The 18,583-nt window shown below is 39.6% G+C and overlaps 1 protein-coding gene across 7 annotated transcripts in view; it reads left to right on the forward strand.

Moving 5' to 3' along the window:
• The window catches only part of LOC112839853 (uncharacterized), an 80,325-nt gene extending 61,742 nt beyond the window's left edge, over positions 1-18,583 (forward strand). For 4 of the 7 annotated variants that reach the window (XR_012375254.1, XR_012375257.1, XM_073882478.1 and 1 more), the window contains 4 exons: positions 1,690-1,723; positions 4,571-4,751; positions 7,294-7,390; positions 17,842-18,583. Coding sequence is in view for 2 of the 7 variants with exons in the window: in XM_073882478.1 (XP_073738579.1) it covers positions 1,690-1,723; positions 4,571-4,751; positions 7,294-7,390; positions 17,842-17,911 (382 nt within the window). In the remaining 5 variants the exon portion in view is untranslated. The remainder of the gene's footprint in view (positions 1-1,689; positions 1,724-4,570; positions 4,752-7,293; positions 7,391-17,841) is intronic. The other 3 variants (XR_003212310.2, XR_012375256.1, XR_012375255.1) reach the window with 2 other exon arrangements.

Raw genomic sequence — 18,583 nt, forward strand, 5'->3', positions numbered from 1 at the left:
AGGCTGTTTAAAGGTAGCTCTGGTTATGTGTGAGGGCCTACTGCAGTGTTTGCTCTGCCACATTTTGATGGAGAGGGTAATGTGTTTGCTAGATAAGGCAAAAGGGACTAGCCAAAAAAGCAAGGCTCTGTTTGATAAACCCTGACATAGTTAGCCATTTTTCTCCCACATGAAAGGAAACTTTAAAACTCCAAGGAAAATAGAGGTGTCCACTCAAGCACACTAATGTTTATCGAGACAAAAAAAGTAAATAAAGAAAATTGGCATCTTTTAGTCTATTAAATTAATTAGCTCTAGGGCTTATCATAAAATTGAAAAGCTAGATAAAATACAAGTCTATTTCTTGTTGTTGTTATTTGATGTGAAAGGTGAGTTATTTACGTCAGTGTACATTGAAAAGACAGTTATTTTGTTTGGCTCGTCTTGCTCTGGTAGAAGACTTGAGCTCTATATGAAGGAGCTCATAAGCCAAAGTTACACTTTTATAATGCCGATCAGCATGGACTTGGGATGAGAACTCAATCTGAAATTACTGTTAAACATACATGATGACATTCTTTGTTAAGTGATCTATAGCCTGAAAACAAATTTATAAAGCCAGAATAAAAATATGCCCCCTGACATCTACTCATAATTAGAGGTCAGTTCTAAAAATCCAATTAAATAAGTTCATACATAAAGATGTTTTAAAATAAAATGGCTTTACAATCTAGAATGATGTGAAAGTGCTGGAGGTGAACTATTGATTATCTTATAATAATTTTCCTTTTCTAGAAAAAGTAAAGGAACAAAATATCAGCAATCTTTACAAAATAGAGCTGTCTCTCAAAATAAGAATTTAAATGATAAAAAAATTTAAATGATGTAAGTATGAAGATCATTTGGGGCTCAAGTTTTATAGTGTGATCACTTTCAGTTAATTTAGAAGGAAATATCAATCCTAGATCAATAGCTTAGTCAAATTTTCTACTTTTTTTCTTTAGAAAAGATACTTCTCTGATTTCTTATTTTTCTAAATCACAAGTATTTGATAAACCAACAAAGTGGCCTCAGAAGATTAGTTCACCTATAGGACATTTTATTTTATTTATTTTTTAGATTGTATTTTTTTAAAGTCATCTCCACACCCAAAGAGGGGCTCGAACTCACAACCCCGAGATCAAGAGTTGCACGCTCCACAGACTGAGCCAGTCAGGCGCCCCTATAGAACATTTTAAAATATAATCACGTGAATCTTTAGAACTGTGTTTCTTTTATATATTAATCATTTTAAACATTTTTCATGGCTCCGTGTTAATAATCTATATGAGTGTAGATTTTTAGATGAATTTAATGTCAACTAGGGATTAATGTGAATTAATTAAATTGACTGTATCTTCTTTAATGAGAAAAAAAGGATTTAGTTTTAATACTGATGATCTTAATAAAGCTTCTCTCTACTTATCTGTATTTTCTCAACATTAGGAATTATTTTTATTAGAAGGTGAATTAATTTAATAACGGCAGAGTGGCAAAGCTTGAAACAACTCAGCGATTGCAAACTGACTTTGCTATTGTTCTTGAAGCTGCCAAGTAACTTTATACCAAGTAACTTTCAGTTAGAAAAGACTCAATTTGCTGAAGCTGTTTAGAAATAAAAACATACATTGAAGTTCACACTTAACTTTTCTTATGTTTCTTTTGAAACAGCCAACAGAATTTGAAACAGTATCTACAATGTAAGGTAAGTAATTGTTGAACACACTTGACTCCACTCTGTAAATGGCTAAAAAGTCACATCTTATAAACGCATTTCCAGTAAAATGATTGTCCGCAAAGATGCAGTAACCATAGAATAAAATCCTAGGAGAAGTCTGGGAGGCCTCGGAAATGAACTCATCACTCTGTGACAAAGACACAGAAATTCCAAGCGCGTATTTGGAATGCGTGGGTTTCATGATGTCTCCTGTGTAAGGTAAGATGCGGAAGGAAGACGAATGTTAGCAGAGCATGCCAGACCACTCTGTAGTGCTTATTCTTTATTTTGGGGGGTATTCACTGGAATTATAGGCTACAGTTCTTTTTTAAATTAAATTTTCAGGGGAGCCTGGTTGGCTCAGTCAGTTAAATGTCCGACTCTTGATTTCGGTGCAGGTCATGATCTCAGGGTCTTGAGACAGAGCCCGGTGTCGGGCTCTGTGCTGAGCGTGGAACCTGTTCTCTCTCTCTCTCTCCAAAAAAAAAAAAATTAAATTTTCACTTATTTCTTTATTACTATTATTATTTTTAAAAGATTTTATGTTTAAGTAATCTCCACACACAACATGGGGCTCAGACTCATGACCCTGAGATCAAGAATTGCATGCTCTACCAACTGACTCAACTGAGTCAGCCAGGTGCCCCTAATTGGTTGATTATTTTTAAATGGAAGATGGAGGAGGAATGCAGGGAGAACAGGGGCCAGCAAAAATAAAACAAACCAAACCCCAAACTGAAAGGCAAACAAAACAATCCAGGCTCTTCCCCCACCCTGTTTTTCACATTCCCATATACAGCCTATATTTAATGGTCGAAACTTACGTATAGTCCCCAACCCCTCCTGAAGTCTCCTCATCAATGAATACAGTGCTGCCCTTTTCCCTATTCTGTCAGGACTCTAGTCTTTTGTTTAAGGGCCTGGCAAGCTCATTCCCAATGCCCTGGCACTTGTGGGTGGACACAGTGATGGAGCATGCATTTGGCAGTGTGATGCTGGCATCTTCCCCAGTTCGTCATCCCACCAGTCAGATATGAGGCTGGGTTTATTTGTTTATTTTAAAAGATTTTATTATTTGTTTGAGAGAGCAAGAGAGTGCATGAATGGGAGTGGAGGCAGAGAGAGGGAGAAGCAGACTCCCCACTGAGCTGGGAGCCTGACTCAGGGCTGATCCCAGGACCCCGAGATCACGACTTGAGCCCAAGGCAGACACTTAACTGACTGAGCCACCCAGGTGTCCCTGAGGCTGGGTTTAAAACAAATTATGCAATGATATGCTCATTAACTTGAAACCTGGAAATAATAGTGTTCTAGACCAGGAAGCTCTCAGTTTAAAAAGTTTTATGCCCAGATCTGGTTGCCAAATGGTGCCAGACCAACATAGCTTTGACTAGCATGACTGCCTTGGACCCAGTTCTGGCTTTATTGGTGCAAGATTGGGTAATAGAATTCACTCTCTGTGTTGCTGAGAATGTGGGAAGGGATCCAAAGTTCCTAGCTCTGTGTCTGACACAGAATAAGATATTCATAAAAGAGTAATCTCATCATTGCTCCTAAGGATGATGATCTTAATGGATCTCAGTTCAGAAACAAAATAAAGATCAGTGGACAGGCTCCTGGGGTGGGATGTGCAAAATGTCCTAAAAGAGTTTTCAAAGGGAATCAGGTAGAAAACAGGCATTGCAGGTAGTGGATTTCACCTCAGTGTAAGAAAGAACTTTCCAATGATTCAATTGGCTTAAAAACATTTTTAAAAATGACCATCCCATCTGTCAGGGGTGGCAGAGAGAGGATAATTGGATTATACTGGGGTGGAACAGATCAGTGTCTCTTAAACCTGGTTGCATGAAATGGAATCACCTGAGAAACTTTAAATATCCATGTCATACAAATATGTGAGACACGTCTTCCAGCACAAACACAAGCATGCCATTTGCAAGTGTAATTTCTGGTATTTGTTAGAAATGAGACCCTTTGGGGATGCCTGGGTGACTCAGTTGGTTAAGCGTCTGCTTTTGGCTCAGGTCATGGTCCCAGGGTCCTGGGATCAAGCCCCGCATTGGGCTCCCTGCTCAGCGGAGAGTCTGCTTCTCCCTCTCCCTCTGCCCCCTCCCCCCGTGCTCTCTCTCTTTCAAATAAACAAATAAACAAATAAATAAATAATTGAAATCTTAAAAAAAAAAAGAAATGAGACACTTTGACTAGGTAATACCAAAACAAGTCCACATAAGAGCAAAACTGTTTGCTTTTTGGATTGTTTCCTGTGAAACTCAGTAAATCACTCTGTGTCTCCCTTTTCCAAACAACATTCTGATGTGGGAGATATCTCATGAAAATAAATATTAAGGCCAGTCACAAGGGAAGCAGATGCAGAACCATAACACGGAGGGTATCCCCAAGCCAGGGTTCTGGTTCAAATTATTTTTTCCTTAAATAAATGATATTGTAACAACAGCTACTGTTTATATAAGACATTATTCTGTTCCTAAATTGCTGGCTGATTTTTCCTAAACTCTCTGACACAAGTTTTACTTCTCTGAATGGGGGATGGAGGAGTTGAACCAACTCCGGACTGGTCATTCCACATACACACGGGAGCCTGATGGGGTCTCTGGATGGGTTGTGGGGACCCATGATAATTGGGACTTGTGGGGACCATGGCAAAACGGAGGGCACAGACTATTCTAAAGAGGGGTACCACTCTTTGACCCTTGTTAACTGTGGCCTTGTGGAAATGCAGATTTAGTTTTATCATAGCTTTTGATTTTTCAAGATAACCTAGTAATGCCAGCATTCCAAAATGTGGAAGTGGCCATTTCAAATATTATTTTGCAGCTCCAGGCGGAGAATCCTGGAGGTGAGATGTGGCTTATGGGTCACTGGCTTCTTCCATCTGGACTGGCTGATGGCCACAACTACCTTCTATCGTTCGCATTTTCCGGAAGTACTTCTCCAACTTTGGTGTGCATGAGAATCACCTGGAGAGCTGTTAGATCACAAACTTCTGGGTTCCACAGTAAGAGACTCCGACTGGCATTTCTTACCAGTTGAGACCCACACTGGCTATTGACCGTGCAAGCAGGGAGCGAGTCATAGTATGGCCCCCTTTGCCTTGGTTACTGTTGGGTATTCTTTTGATTAATCCAAGGAGTCTTCATCGCTCCTCTGCTTCTCCTGTTGTCTTTGCTCCGTCTCAAGATGACCCCTTAGGGAAGGTGGTAGCTGGTACTTTTGCATTAGGACAGGGAAGACGTACAGTACTGATGGGGTTAGATTCCGCCTTGTTAACTTGGCAGGAAATGCTCAATCTGTTTATTTATTATTACTGTTAAGCATTCTGTAAGCTTAAGGTGTACAGCATGTTGATTTGACACATTCACACAATTATATATATATATATATATATATAAAATCATGCAACATGATTACCACCACCGCATTAGCTAACATCTGTATCACATCACATAATTTTTATCATTTCTCTTGTGAGAGCTCTTAAGAATCCAGTTTTTTTAGCAATTTTGAAATACATAATACAGTATTGTTAGCTATAATTACAATACTGTACATTAGATCTCCAGAACTTATTCCTCTTCTAACCACAAGTTTGTACCCTGTGACCAGCATCTCCCCATCTCCCTTACCTCCCAGCCCTTAGTAACCACCATTCTACTCTCTGTCTCTATGAGCTAGTTTTGTTTTTCAGATTTCACATGTAAGTGATATCATATAGTATTTTGTCTTTTTCTATCTGATTTATCTCACTTAGCATAACCCATTCAAGGTCCATCCATGTTGTCTCAAATGGCAGGATTTCCTTTTTTCTCATGGCGGAGTAATATTCCATTGTGTGTGTGTGTGTGTGTGTGTGTGTGTATTTCCTTGTATTCCTTTGTATGTATATATATTGCATTGTATATATACATATCAGAGCTTTATCCATTCACTTATTGATAAACACTTAGATTGTTTCCATATCCCGGCCATTGTGAATAACACTGCAATGAGCATCAGAGGGCAGGTATCTCTTGGAGATCCCGCTTTCATTTCCTTTGGGTATATACTCAGAGGTGAGATTGCTGGATCATATGGTAGTTCTATTTTTAGTTTTTTGAGGAACCACCCTACTGATTTCCATAGTGGCTGCACCAATGTACGTTTCCCACCAACAGTCCACGCATGTTCTATTTTCTCCACGTCCTTACCAACACTTGTTATCTCTTGTCTTCTTGAGCCTAACCATTCTAACAGGTGTGAGGTGACATTTCACTGTGGTTTTGAATTTCATTTCCCTGATGATGAGTGGTGTAGAGCACCTCTTCATATACCTGTTAGCCATTTGGGTGTCTTTGGAAAAATGTCTATTCAGTTCCTCTGCCCATTTTTAAGATTGGATTGGTTTTTTGGTTGCTGTTGTTGTTATTGAGCTGTATAAATTCTTTATAGATTTTGAATATTAATGGGGTATCAGATATATAGTTTGCAAATATTTTCCCCCATTTTATAGGTTCCCTTTTCATTTTATTGATGGTTTCTTTTGTTGTGCAGAAACTCTTTAGTTTGACATAGTCTTGCTTGTTGCATTTGCTTTTCTTGCTTCTGCTCAATCCTGTTTAGAAGATAGGGTCACCCCTAAACACTTTGTGGACAACCAGCTTCATAAGTAAGTATATTCAATGATACATGGGTGATTACTCAGTGCCAGGGAATGTGCAAGGTATTTTATCTATGCTACCTTGAGTACTGACAACCTTTTCTGAGGTAGATATTCTCATTTCTAGTTCACTGAATTTCAGAGACATTAAATAACTCATCTTAGATCACACAGGCTCTAAATAGGCAGGAGAGAGATTTAAAGTATCACTTTCTGGGATACTTCCAAATTTATATGCATACATAGTAGTATAACTTGATATAGTAAAATTAATATAACATTAAAAATCAGACCTTGCCTTGTAAAGGATGTAAAGTGATTAACGAAAATGTAAATTATATTGCTAAATAAAATAAATTAGAAGCAAATAAAACAAGAAGGAAAGGAAGATGAAGTACAAAATGGCATTCCATGAAGTCTTATTCCCTTGCTAGTAGTGGGTAATGACTTGACTCTGAGCTCATCAAGTAAGGCAAGTCTCTAGGAGCACCATGTTACGGAGTGATATGGGCCATGTGAAGGCAGGGTGGTCTCTATCCTTAGTCCAGGATGCCCTCTTGGGCTTGTGACTGCCTGAGAAGTCTACCGAGGTGCTTATGGATCTACCTACACCTGAGCTCTATGAAGACATGGGTGATGCTTATGAAGAATAGTCTTTGCTATCGACCTACCTATAGCAACCTGCATGGTATTATAAATATGAAGCCTGGGATCTCATCCATTTAATTCCATTCGTAATCTGTCTGACACAACATTGTAGAAAGATGGGTTTTTAGTTAAAACAGTATCATCAGGTTGATGATAATGCTTCAGATCAATTGCTTTAAATTAAATACACAATCATGTCCTCCATACACTTCAACACTGGAAGTCTGCCTTTGTTCTTCCATTTCTTTTGTTTTAGAGTTCAGTACATTTGGTTGGTTGACAAAGAGGGAGAGCTTTGTGGTAGATGATTCCAGAGGAAGAAGAAAGAAAATGAACCATGGGAGAGAAACAAGGTAAACACAAAACAGAAATATTTCTTGTTCAAGGGCAAAGAAATACTCTCACATTGGAAATAAAATTTCTACAGAGCTTATTTGCAAGTTTGTTCATCTGTAAATGAGGAGGTTTGTGTGCTATTGACTTCTGTAAGTTTCTTTCTGGCTGTACCCTTGGGAAGGCATGATTCAGACTGTGATGTGATAGCATTGGGGTGGGCACAGGAGAAAGAGGGAGTAATCCTCAGAACGCCACAACCAACCATCCATCTGAAATGTGGTTAGGCAGCTCATGGGATGAGACATCTCTCATTCTCCTCCATAGCCCTGAGCAGCGAAGATTGGCCCACTAGCTCAGAGCAGGGAGTTCAACCCAGGCTGGGAGACGTTTCCAAGGAATTTAGATCTTCTGCCATCTGGATGACTTAAGTCATCTCTCAACATCTCGTTCCAATTATGAAGTCCATGCGGTGTTGTCAGGCATTAATAGGGAGACTGGCCTGGGTTTTGCTCTGGGGTTTGTGCATCTGCCGCATCCATGTTTCCTAACTTCATCTGGGTTTCCAGAAAACATTTGGCAGAGGTCATCCCCTCAAGCACTTGACTTTTTAAATTAAGTTTCCGGTAGTGACTTCCCAATCTGAAACCATGTCCCCTTCTATTTAGGTTTAAGCTTGTTGTTTGGTTAATGCAAATCAAGTTAAAATAAGCAGAAACAAACAAAGTATCTTTTGAGACTCCCTCATATGGCAAGTGCAATAGTTGGTCCTCATAAGATTGACCTCTGGCTTCTCCGAAAGCTGAGTTGGCTTGCCAGGTCTTCAACAGACCATGCTCGGGAATCCCTGGGATCACCACTTGTCTCTTTTATATGCTTTGCTTTGGATGTGGTTGTTTCTCTTTAAGACTGTATAAGCAACTGGGTGGCTAGATGTACATTTTAAAACAAATGAATTTTTTTTTCAAAAAACGATAGCATCAAACCCAAAATAAATCAAAGCATACGTGTCCTCCAGCCTGTTTAGTTTGGGGGCTATGCTGGTAGGATGGTAGATGGTATGCTGCATTACTGAACCTTCTTCCTTTTAGCTTCTGCTAGTTCTAGCTCCTGCCATGATTCTCCTGGGAAGCCAGCTCTTCTCTACAGTTGGTTCTTGGGGCTCTGGTGGAGCTGCCTCCATCCTACTTCCTTGGCCATCGTGATTGGTCCAGGGCTTAGCAAGTGGTCCATTAGAGCCAATCAAAGCTTGTATAAATTAGGATTAAGTTTGGCTTTCAGTGAAAGATATCCAAAATGAGAGTGGCTTAAATAAGATACATTTTATTTCTGCCTCATGGATAAGTCCAGAGGTAGACTGTTTAGGGCAGATGTGCTAGCTCTGTTCTAGATTGACTTTCTTTCTTTCTCTTCCTTCCTTCCTTCCTTTCTTTTGTAAAGAAATTGACATGCTGATTCTTTTTTTTTTAAGATTTTATTTATTTGAGAGGGAGGGAGAGAGAGAGAGAGAGAGAGAGAGAGAGAGACACCAGAGATCAAGAGCACAGGGCTGGGGCAGGGAGAAGCAGACTCCCCACTGAGCAGTGAGCCTACCGCAGGGCTCAATCCTAGGATGCTGGAATCATGACCTGAGCTGAGTGCGACGCTTAACCGACTGAGCCATCCAGGTGCCCAAAACATGCTGATTCTGAAATTTACATAGAAATGCAAAGAACCTAGAATAGCCAAGAACATTTTGTAGAAGAAGAATACAGTGGGAGGACTTTCAGCACTTGATTTCAAGACTCACTGTAAAATTATAATAATTAAGCAGTGTTGCATGGTATAAGGTAAGACAAATAGACTAATAAAACAGAGTCCAGAAATGGCCCCATTCATATATAGTCAGTTAATTTTCAACAGGGACACAAAGCAAGTCAGTGAAGAAAAGGAGAATATTTTCCATAAATGACTCTGGAACAATTGGATAGGCAAGTGAAAAATACAGTACTTACCTTATGCCACATGCAAACTATAATTCCAGATGGACCATGGACTCAAAATACAAGCAATCATAGTAAACTTCCGGAAAAACAAGAGACAACCTTTAAGCATATGGGGTAGGCAAATATTTCCCAGAATTTACAGGCATTTTAAAAAAGATAAAAATTAAATATAAAAAAGGTAAACTATTTCATCAAAGTATAAGTTCTATTTATCAAAAGACATTATTAGGAAAATGAATAGGATTTGGGTCTTTTTTAAAGATTTTTATTTATTTATTTGACAGAGAAAGACACAGCGAGAGAGGGAACACAAGCAGGGGGAGTGGGAGAGGGAGAAGCAGGCTTCCTGTGGAGCAGGGAGCCCGATGCGGGACTCGACCCCAGGACCCTGGGATCATGACGTGAGCCAAAGGCAGACGCTTAACGACTGAGCCACCCAGCACCCAGGATTTGTTTTTTTCTCCATTTTACAGAACTTTAGTATAATTGGGATTCTTTAACATTTAGTAAAATGTATAGTTTTTGCAACCTCGTGTAGAAAAGGTATCTTTTAACTTGCTTTTTTCTCCTTAAAACTTCCTTTGCTTTCTTTGTCACTATTAGGCATCTATATTGCTCTGTGCCTTTTACCTCTCAAACCCCAAATTTGCTAACCTCAGTATCATCAGAATATTATTTGCCTTTCTACATGTACGGAGTCTTAGAGCCAATTCATTCCATCTATGCAATTACCCCTTTGTCTATAAAGATCTCCACTGGGATTTTCCTGGAAATATTTCAGTGATAGCTTCATTTTGCAGACAAAGGAAACTGAGAGAATAAAACATTTCCTGGAAATTTGACAGTCTTGGTGTTGAAAAGTTAAGCCCTGTAAATTTAGCGGATGCAAACAAATTAGTCCTCCTAATACTAATGTCAGAACATCCCCTGAATTCCTATATGACTGCTGCTGCAGAGATAGGCCTCACTGGAAAGCGTTTCCCATTCTGAGGTTCTTTCTTTGTGATACCTGAACATTACCAATTAAAGCTGTAAGATTATTTTATGAGTAGGTTTATAAAATGGGGCCCGTGTGTGTGTGTGTGTGTGTGCTTGTGTATTTAACATACCCTGAGTATACGTATTCTTTCTAACTACAATTTCTTAAAATTCTTAAGATTAAATAAAATTCTTTAAAACTCTATTTTTGCTGTGATTAAAGCATGATATTGTTAAAAGAGACGAGAACTGGGGCACCTGGGTGGCACAGTCGGTTAAGCCTCGACTCTTGGTTTCAGCTCAGGTGATGATTTCAGGGTAGTGAGATCGAGCCCTGCATCAGGCTCTGTACTCAGCAGGGAGTTTGCTTGAGATTTTTCACTCTTCCTCTCCCTCTGCCCCTCACCCCCCTGGTGTTTTCTCTCTCTCTCCCTCTCTAAAATAAATAAGGGTGCCTGGCTCAGTCAGTTAAGTGTCTGCCTTAGACTCAGGTCATGATCTCGGGGTCCTGGGATCGAATCCCGCATTGGGCTCCCCCCTCAGCTGGGAGTCTGCTTCTCCCTCTGTTCCTCTTTCCCCCACTTGTGCACGCTCTCTCTCTCAAAAATAAACAAAATCTTTAAAAATAAATAAATAAATCTTAAAAAAATAAAAGATGAGATTTTTTTTTTAAGATTTTATTTATTTATTTGACAGAGAGAGAGAGAGGGAGCACACAAGCTGGGGAAGTGGCAGAGGGAGAGAGAGAAGCAGGCTCCCTGCTCAGGGCTCAATCCCAAGAACCTGGAATCATGACCTGAGCTGAAGGCAGACACTTAACTGACTGAACCACCCAGGTGCCCCAAAAGACAAGAGAGTTGATAGGGGAACTATGGTTGAGGGAAGAGAAGTCTTACCTCTTCTTTTATATAAATTGTATGTAAATATGCTGTCTACTTTTCTTTCTCTTTTTTTAAGATTTTTTCTTTTTTTAAGATTTTATTTATTTATTTGAGAGAGAGAATGAGAGAGAGAGAGCATGAGGGGGGGAGGGTCAGAGGGAGAAGCAGACTCCCTGCTGAGCAGGGATCTTAAAGCGGGACTCGATCCCGGGACTCCAGAATCATGACCTGAGCCGAAGGCTGTTGCTTAACCAACTGAGCCACCCAGGGGCCCAAAGATTTTTTCTTTTTAAGTAATCTCCACATCTAATGTGGGGCTCAAACTCATGACCCTGAGATTGGCACTGGCATACTCCACTGACAGCCAGCTGGTGCCCCCATGGTGTCTACCGTTCTAATACATATCTACTGAGACTGATATATCACTTTGCATTTGCAGAGTGGGCTGTGTTTTATGAACGATTTTCACAGACATGGTATTATTCAAGCCTCAACAATACTGTAGCTCCGCAGGTTTATAATGTCTTCTGGTTTTATGTATCCTTTCCCAGTATGAATCCTTCAAAAGATTGAGGTTGCTGAGGGGCGACAGGGTGGCTCAGTTGGTTAAGTGACCAACTCTTGATTTTGGCTCAGATCATGATCTCAGGGTCATGGGATCAAGCCTCATGTCAGGTTTCATGCTCAGTGAGGAGTCTGTTTGAGATTCTCTTTCTCCTTCTCCCTGTGCTCTTCCCCCTGCACTCTTTCTTTCCCAAATAAATAAAATCTTTTAAAAAAATACTGTGGTTGCTGAAGCTCCCCAGGTAGGAAGGAGCTTACACTTTCCCTCCCCCCACAGTGACCTGAATACAATTATATTTTATCTTCATGAAGTTCCATGGATTCCTCATGAATTTGACTGTGACCACCCCATGTTGTGAAGTTGTCCAGCCTCCACTCACACTTCTCACAGCACCTGTTGCTATGTTCTGGGACTGGAATCCTGCCAGCACAGTCCAAAGGGACCCATCTTTCTTTTCTCTGTCCCAGTACACACAGGCCGGGGCATGTGCCCTCAACCTTGCAAACAGATGGGAGAGGCTCAAGACCATCCTTGCTAGAGGCTTCTGACTAGGAGATTCCTTGAACGTGCTTTCACCCTCCAGAGTTGCCTCTGTTGCCACCTGCTCCCAAACCTGGTTCTACAGTCTTCCCGTTCCTAATCTCCTTCCAGTGGATTTTCTTCACTTGACATTAGCCAGAGTAATTCTTCTGTTTTCTCCCCTCAAAGCAGCCATCTATGTCCATTCCCTTTTGGAAACGTGAGCCGGCAGTCATCAGATTTTAGTTTGCCAAAGTGGCTTGCAAGTGGGAGTGGGTGAAAATTTCAGTAGCAATACCTCAATTCCCTTGAACAGAAAGGAGGACAGGACTTTATAGACCTTTACCCAAATAATAATACTCCTGCACTTCCATTTCTCTAGTTTGCCTACCAGTCACAGAGATGAGCTAGGTTGTAAGGATGCATGTGTACAGAATTCTGCTTGATATCAAATTATGCATGTAGCTGACCATTTCCCAAACTGACTAGATAGTAATCGTGCCCTAGGATTTTCCAGGCGTCCAGGGTTATGTTAAGCACTATCTGTGCATTATCTCATTTAATTCTGAAAACAACATGATGAAGTAGGCATCATTATTGTCCTCATTTTACTGATGAACAAATAAAGTTAAGTCGCTGGTATGTGGCAGACCAGCATCCAAACTAAGGGACTGAGTCACACTCCATACCAACCACTCTAAGATAATATAATAATTATGCGCTGGATCACAAGACCTGCTTTCTGATTACACAGATTATGGAAATAGATAATTTTTATTCTTAATGCTTATTCTTAGCTCCAACCACACATTTAATTAATAGATTTCATATTTATTTTATTTGTTTATAAAAAATGCTTTGCTTTTATGATTAAATGACTAAGTGGCAGGGACTATAACTTACTTAATTACATATTGCTTAATTGTTGTATTAGTTAATTATATGGAGTTAATTTTTAAAATTAGGTAATTGTATTTTATAACATGTTACTCTTCTAATGTCGATCATATTTCTCTGTTAATTTTGAAACTTTGACTCAAACATTATTAAATGTATAAATGGTTAATTTTAATACTGAATTAGAGTAAGTTATTAGTGACTATATATACACACACAACACACACAGCTCAAATCTATTAACATCATTTATTTACAAAATATGCAAAATACATTAAATATGAAGAAAAATCTGCATGTAACTGCTAAAAGTGAGCCTCAATCTTGAGGTTAGTTTGGAAATTTAATTTTGGCATTTCTTAGTCTTAGTATTCTTTCCTATTATTTAAATAGAAACAATTCTAGGTTGAAAACCCCACTGTGAGAAAATGACTTAACTATGTTGTCAGCTTCTTAAGGACAGGGTCACTGTTTTATATTCTTCACGTGGAATAGCTTCCAGCACAATAAATGCTTGTTGAATTTGAATTTTGAATTTAAGTGAAATGATGCTGAAAATTTTACATTAGCTACCGCCATCCATCTGAATTTAAGCCAGCAGTTGCTATCTTGCATAGGGGAATCCTTAATGAGGTTTCCAGTGAGATTATTTTGGTGACAGTACAAAATGAAACATTTTGTCTCCTTTGAGTTTTCTGTTGCAATCACGCGTGGCTTAGTCCTTAGGCGAGGGTCCCTGACTCAAACGACAATTGTAACATTTATTATCATTAAGATTTCTGATACTTTATGGGACAAGAAATTCATAAATTCAACTCCAGCCCCGGTTTTTGTTAAGGACAAAGACACTGAAACCCAGAGAGGTTGAATGATTTCTTAACGTCACAAAGCTCCCAGTACTAGAAGTAGGTATTGAGTGTAGTGACTCTGGGTCTCAATTAGGTATTTCTTCTATTGCACCAATCACAGAACATCTCATTAAGTGATTAGAAATGAGTTATTACTCATTCCTGAGCTTAACACTTCCCTACTAGTTTCTCAGTTTAGATCCGTATTCAATGTACCTGATGTACAATGAAAACAAAATTTTCTAGGGGGCCATTTCGGGATAAGACTTTCCTGTGAAGTATTTAAGGCATTTCCAACACTTAGAATGGGACAGCTTAGTACTCCAATACACTACTGTGGAATTCTAAGTTGGGACAACCTTACCAGAGAGAGTTTAGCAGGGGATATCCACAACCTTAAAAAAAGCATATTCCCTTCAGTTCAGCAGGTTCATTGTTAAGATGTGATGCAAAAGAAACAAATCTGACAAATGTACTGACATAGGTATATGTGCAAACACACGTATTCGTGGCAGCATTGTTTATTTTTAATTTAAAAAAAATTTTTTATTGTTATGTTAATCACCATACCTTACATCATTAGTTTTTGATGTAGTGTTCCATGATTCATTGTTTGTGCATAACACCCAGTGCTTCATGCAGAATGTGCCCTCTTTAATACTCATCACCAGGCTAACCCAACCCCCCACGCTCCTCCCCTCTAGAACCCTCAGTTTGTTTTTCAGAGTCCATTGTCTCTAATGGTTCGTCTCACCCTCCGACTTACTCCCCTTCATTCTTCCCCTCCTGCTATCTTCTTCTTCTTCTTTTTTTCTTAACATATATTGCATTGTTTCAGAAGTACAGATCTGTGATTCAACAGTCCTGCACAATTCACAGTGCTCACCATAGCACATACCCTCCCCAATGTCTACCACCCAGCCACCCCATCCCTCCCACCCCCCACCACTATAGAGCAACCCTCAGTTTGTTTCCTGAGATTAAGAATTCCTCATATCAGTGAGGTCATATGATACATGTCTTTCTTTGATTGACTTATTTCGCTCAGCATAACACCCTCCAGTTCCATCCACGTCATTGCAAGTGGCAAGATCTCATTCCTTTTGATGGCTGCATAATATTCCATTGTGTATATATACCACTTCTTCTTTATCCATTCATCTGTCGATGGACATCTCGGCTCTTTCCACAGTTTGGCTATTGTGGACATTGCTGCTATAAACATTGGGGTGCACGTACCCCTTCGGATCCCTACATTTGTATCTTTGGGGTAAATACCCAGTAGTGCAATTGCTGGATCGTAGGGTAGCTCTATTTTCAACTGTTTGAGGAACCTCCATACTGTTTTCCAGAGTGGTTGCACCAACTTGCATTCCCACCAACAGTGTAAGAGGGTTCCCCTTTCTCCGCATCCCCGCCAACATCTGTCGTTTCCTGACTTGTTAATTTTAGCCACTCTGACTGGTGTGAGGTGGTATCTCATTGAGGTTTTGATTTGGATTTCCCTGATGTCGAGCGATGTTGAGCCCTTTTTCATGTGTGTGTTGGCCATTTGGGTGTCTTCTTTGGAAAAATGTCTTAAACATCTTCATTTTAAAAGTAATTGTTTCTCTTGCTTCCTGGGTCCCACATCTTCTTTTCAATTTGTTTAGTCCTTCATTTTGGTGGAACAGGACAATAGCTTTCTAAGAAAGAGTTCATGGAAGGAAAATTTTAGAGACATGTCTAAAAATGTCTTAATTCTAGCCTTTAGTTTTGTACTTAGTTTGGCTGGGTATAGAAATCTAAGTTAAAGGTCATTTGCCTTAGAAATTTTGAAAAAATTACTACAGAGAATAAACTTCCAGGCTTTTTATTTCTAGGGTGAGGGTGGGCTAATTTTTTTGGGTGTGTGACCTGGGGAGAAGATCTAGAGATTTGACTTGTTCTTAAGCTGATTTTTAAAATAATTTTTCTAATTTTACTGTCCTCACTGCCCCTTCCCCCCTCACTAAAAGTTCCAGAAATACTTGTTGCCATGCATATTTGCATCCTTGGAGATTACTTTTTTTTTTTTTTTTTTACATTTTATTATGTTACGTCAGTCACCATACAATACATGATTAGTTTTTGATGTGGTGATCCACGATCCATTGTTTTCGTATAACACCCAGTGCTCCATGCAGTATGTGCCCTCCTTAATACCCATCACCAGGCCAACTCATCCCCCCACTCCCCTCTAAAACCCTGTTTGTTTCTCAGAGTCCATAGTCTCTCATGGTTCATCTTTCCCTCCTATTTACCCCCCTTCATTTTTCCCTTCCTTCTCCTAATGTCCTCCATGCTATTCCTTATGTTCACAAATAAGTGAAACCATATGATAATTGACTTTCTCTGCTTGACTTATTTCACTTAGCATAATCTCCTCCAGTCCCATCCATGTTGATGTAAAAGTTGGGTATTCATCCTTTCTGATGGCTGAGTAATAATCGATTGTATATATGGACCACATCTTTATCCATTCTTTGTTGAAGGGCATCTCGGCTCTTTCCACAGTTTGGCTATTGCGGACATTGCTGCTATGAACATTGGAGTGCATATGGCCCTTCTTTTCACTACATCTGTGTCTTTGGGGTAAATACCCAGGAGTGCAATTGCTGGGTCATAGGGTAGCTCTATTTTTAGTTTTTTGAGGACCCACCACACTGTTTTCCAAAGTGGCTGTACCAACTTGCATTCCCATCAACAGTGTAAGAGGGTTCCCTTTTCTCCACAACCTCTCCAACATTTGTTGTTTCTTCCCCTGTCCATTTTTGCCATTCTAACTGGTGTATCTCCATGTGGTTTTGATTTGAATTTCCCTGATCCTAATGATGATGAACATTTTTCCATGTGTCTGTTAGCCATTTGTATGTCTTCTTCAGCTTGGAGATTACTTTTATAATTCATCTTAGTTCACAGATTCCCCCCATGGGGGGCTTATGATTCAGTTTTCTGGGATCTGCTAATTCAGTGACCAGTCTTTCACTTGCTTTCTAGATTCACAACTTTTATTGCTTTAATATTATCTTTCATTCTCCCTATGCTTGTAGACTTATGTCTTTTTTCAAAAAACAAAAACAAAAAATCCTTTCCTAGCATTTGGTGGGTTGGAGAAATGAGCGGAAGCATGTGTGCACGATTGTGTATAATACTTGCTGAAGAACTTGGAATGGTTCCTCATTTTCCTTTAGATTTCTGCTGTATTATAATGGTGAATATTTTATTATTCAACTGTAAAGTTAAAAGCATATTCGGGGGTACCTGGCTGGCTCAGTCAGTAGAGCATGTGACCCTTGATCTCAGGGTTGTGAGTTTGAGCCTCATGTTGGGTGTAGGGATTACCTAACAATAAAATCTTTAAAAAAAGCATATTCAAAAACCATTTTCTTGAGGCACCTGGGTGGCTCAGTTGTGAAGCATCTGCCTTTGGCTTGGGTCATGATCCCAGGGTCCTGGGATCAAGCCTTTCATTGGGCTCTCTGCTCAACGGGAAGCCTGTTTTTCCCTCTCCCACTCCCCCTGCTTCTCTTCCCTCTCTCACTGTGTCTCTGTCAATAAATAAATAAAATAAAAAAAATAAAATAAAAACCATTTTCTTAATGAAAAAACAAAATACTTGAAAGTATAAACTTTTCAGCTCATGAGATCTTCATTTTCTCATGTGCTATTTCTTTTTTGTGAGTTTCTGGTCGAGAAAAAAGAATTTGGAAAATTGTTGCTTTTTTGTTGTGTGATGCATCTGAACTGATCACGGCACTCTCTCATTCTCTCTCTTAGGATCATGGCGTGCGAATTTGCAAAAATAGACGAGGTTGGGGCTGCAGTCCTGGATTATGGAACCAGGTGAAATGGAAATTTGGACAGCCATCACCAAAAGTCTGACCTCAGCAGTAACACTAACTTCTCCGCTGAAAAATGAACTCTAGAGTCAACAGCACTCTGCCCTTTTCTTTGGGAGTCAAAGTCCTTTCTCCAAGGACAATCCAATGTTTGGAACACCATAAGGCACAGATTCTGTGTGACTTTCCCACTTTTTGGGATGACTGTCAGTTTTCTTGGTGACAAATGTATTTGTGGGGTGGTTTAGGGATTCTACAGTTTCAGAGTGGGAGGAGCTTTTGGAGAATGTCCAATCTCACTGCCTTTCAAATGCTGAGGTAATATGCACAACATGAATGCCAAGACATTTTATGGGCGGAGATGAAAGGTTTCCAGTGTCAATACATTTCTGTGTACAGTCCAGTAGACATTGTCTCTGAGGACCACCGACTCCCCTTTCCAGGTTCCCTTTCCCTCTCTGACACACTAAGCAACGCGTTCTTGTTCTTTGGCTCTGCTGAGTCATCTAAGTAAAAGATAAGAGTATCCACTGTTACCATTTTGGAGACTCTATACATTTTAATTAGGGCTTTCATATCCCAGAGCGTTCATTTTCTCATCTGTCAAATGGAGCTAATATCGCCTACAATGAAGAGCTGTTGAAACAATTGGAATAAATAAAAAATGTCCACCACTGCAA

This window comes from Callorhinus ursinus, unplaced genomic scaffold, assembly GCF_003265705.2.
Source record: "Callorhinus ursinus isolate GAN/ISIS: 27379988/994484 unplaced genomic scaffold, GSC_fseal_2.0 scaffold47, whole genome shotgun sequence".
Classification (NCBI taxonomy): Eukaryota; Metazoa; Chordata; class Mammalia; order Carnivora; family Otariidae; genus Callorhinus; species Callorhinus ursinus.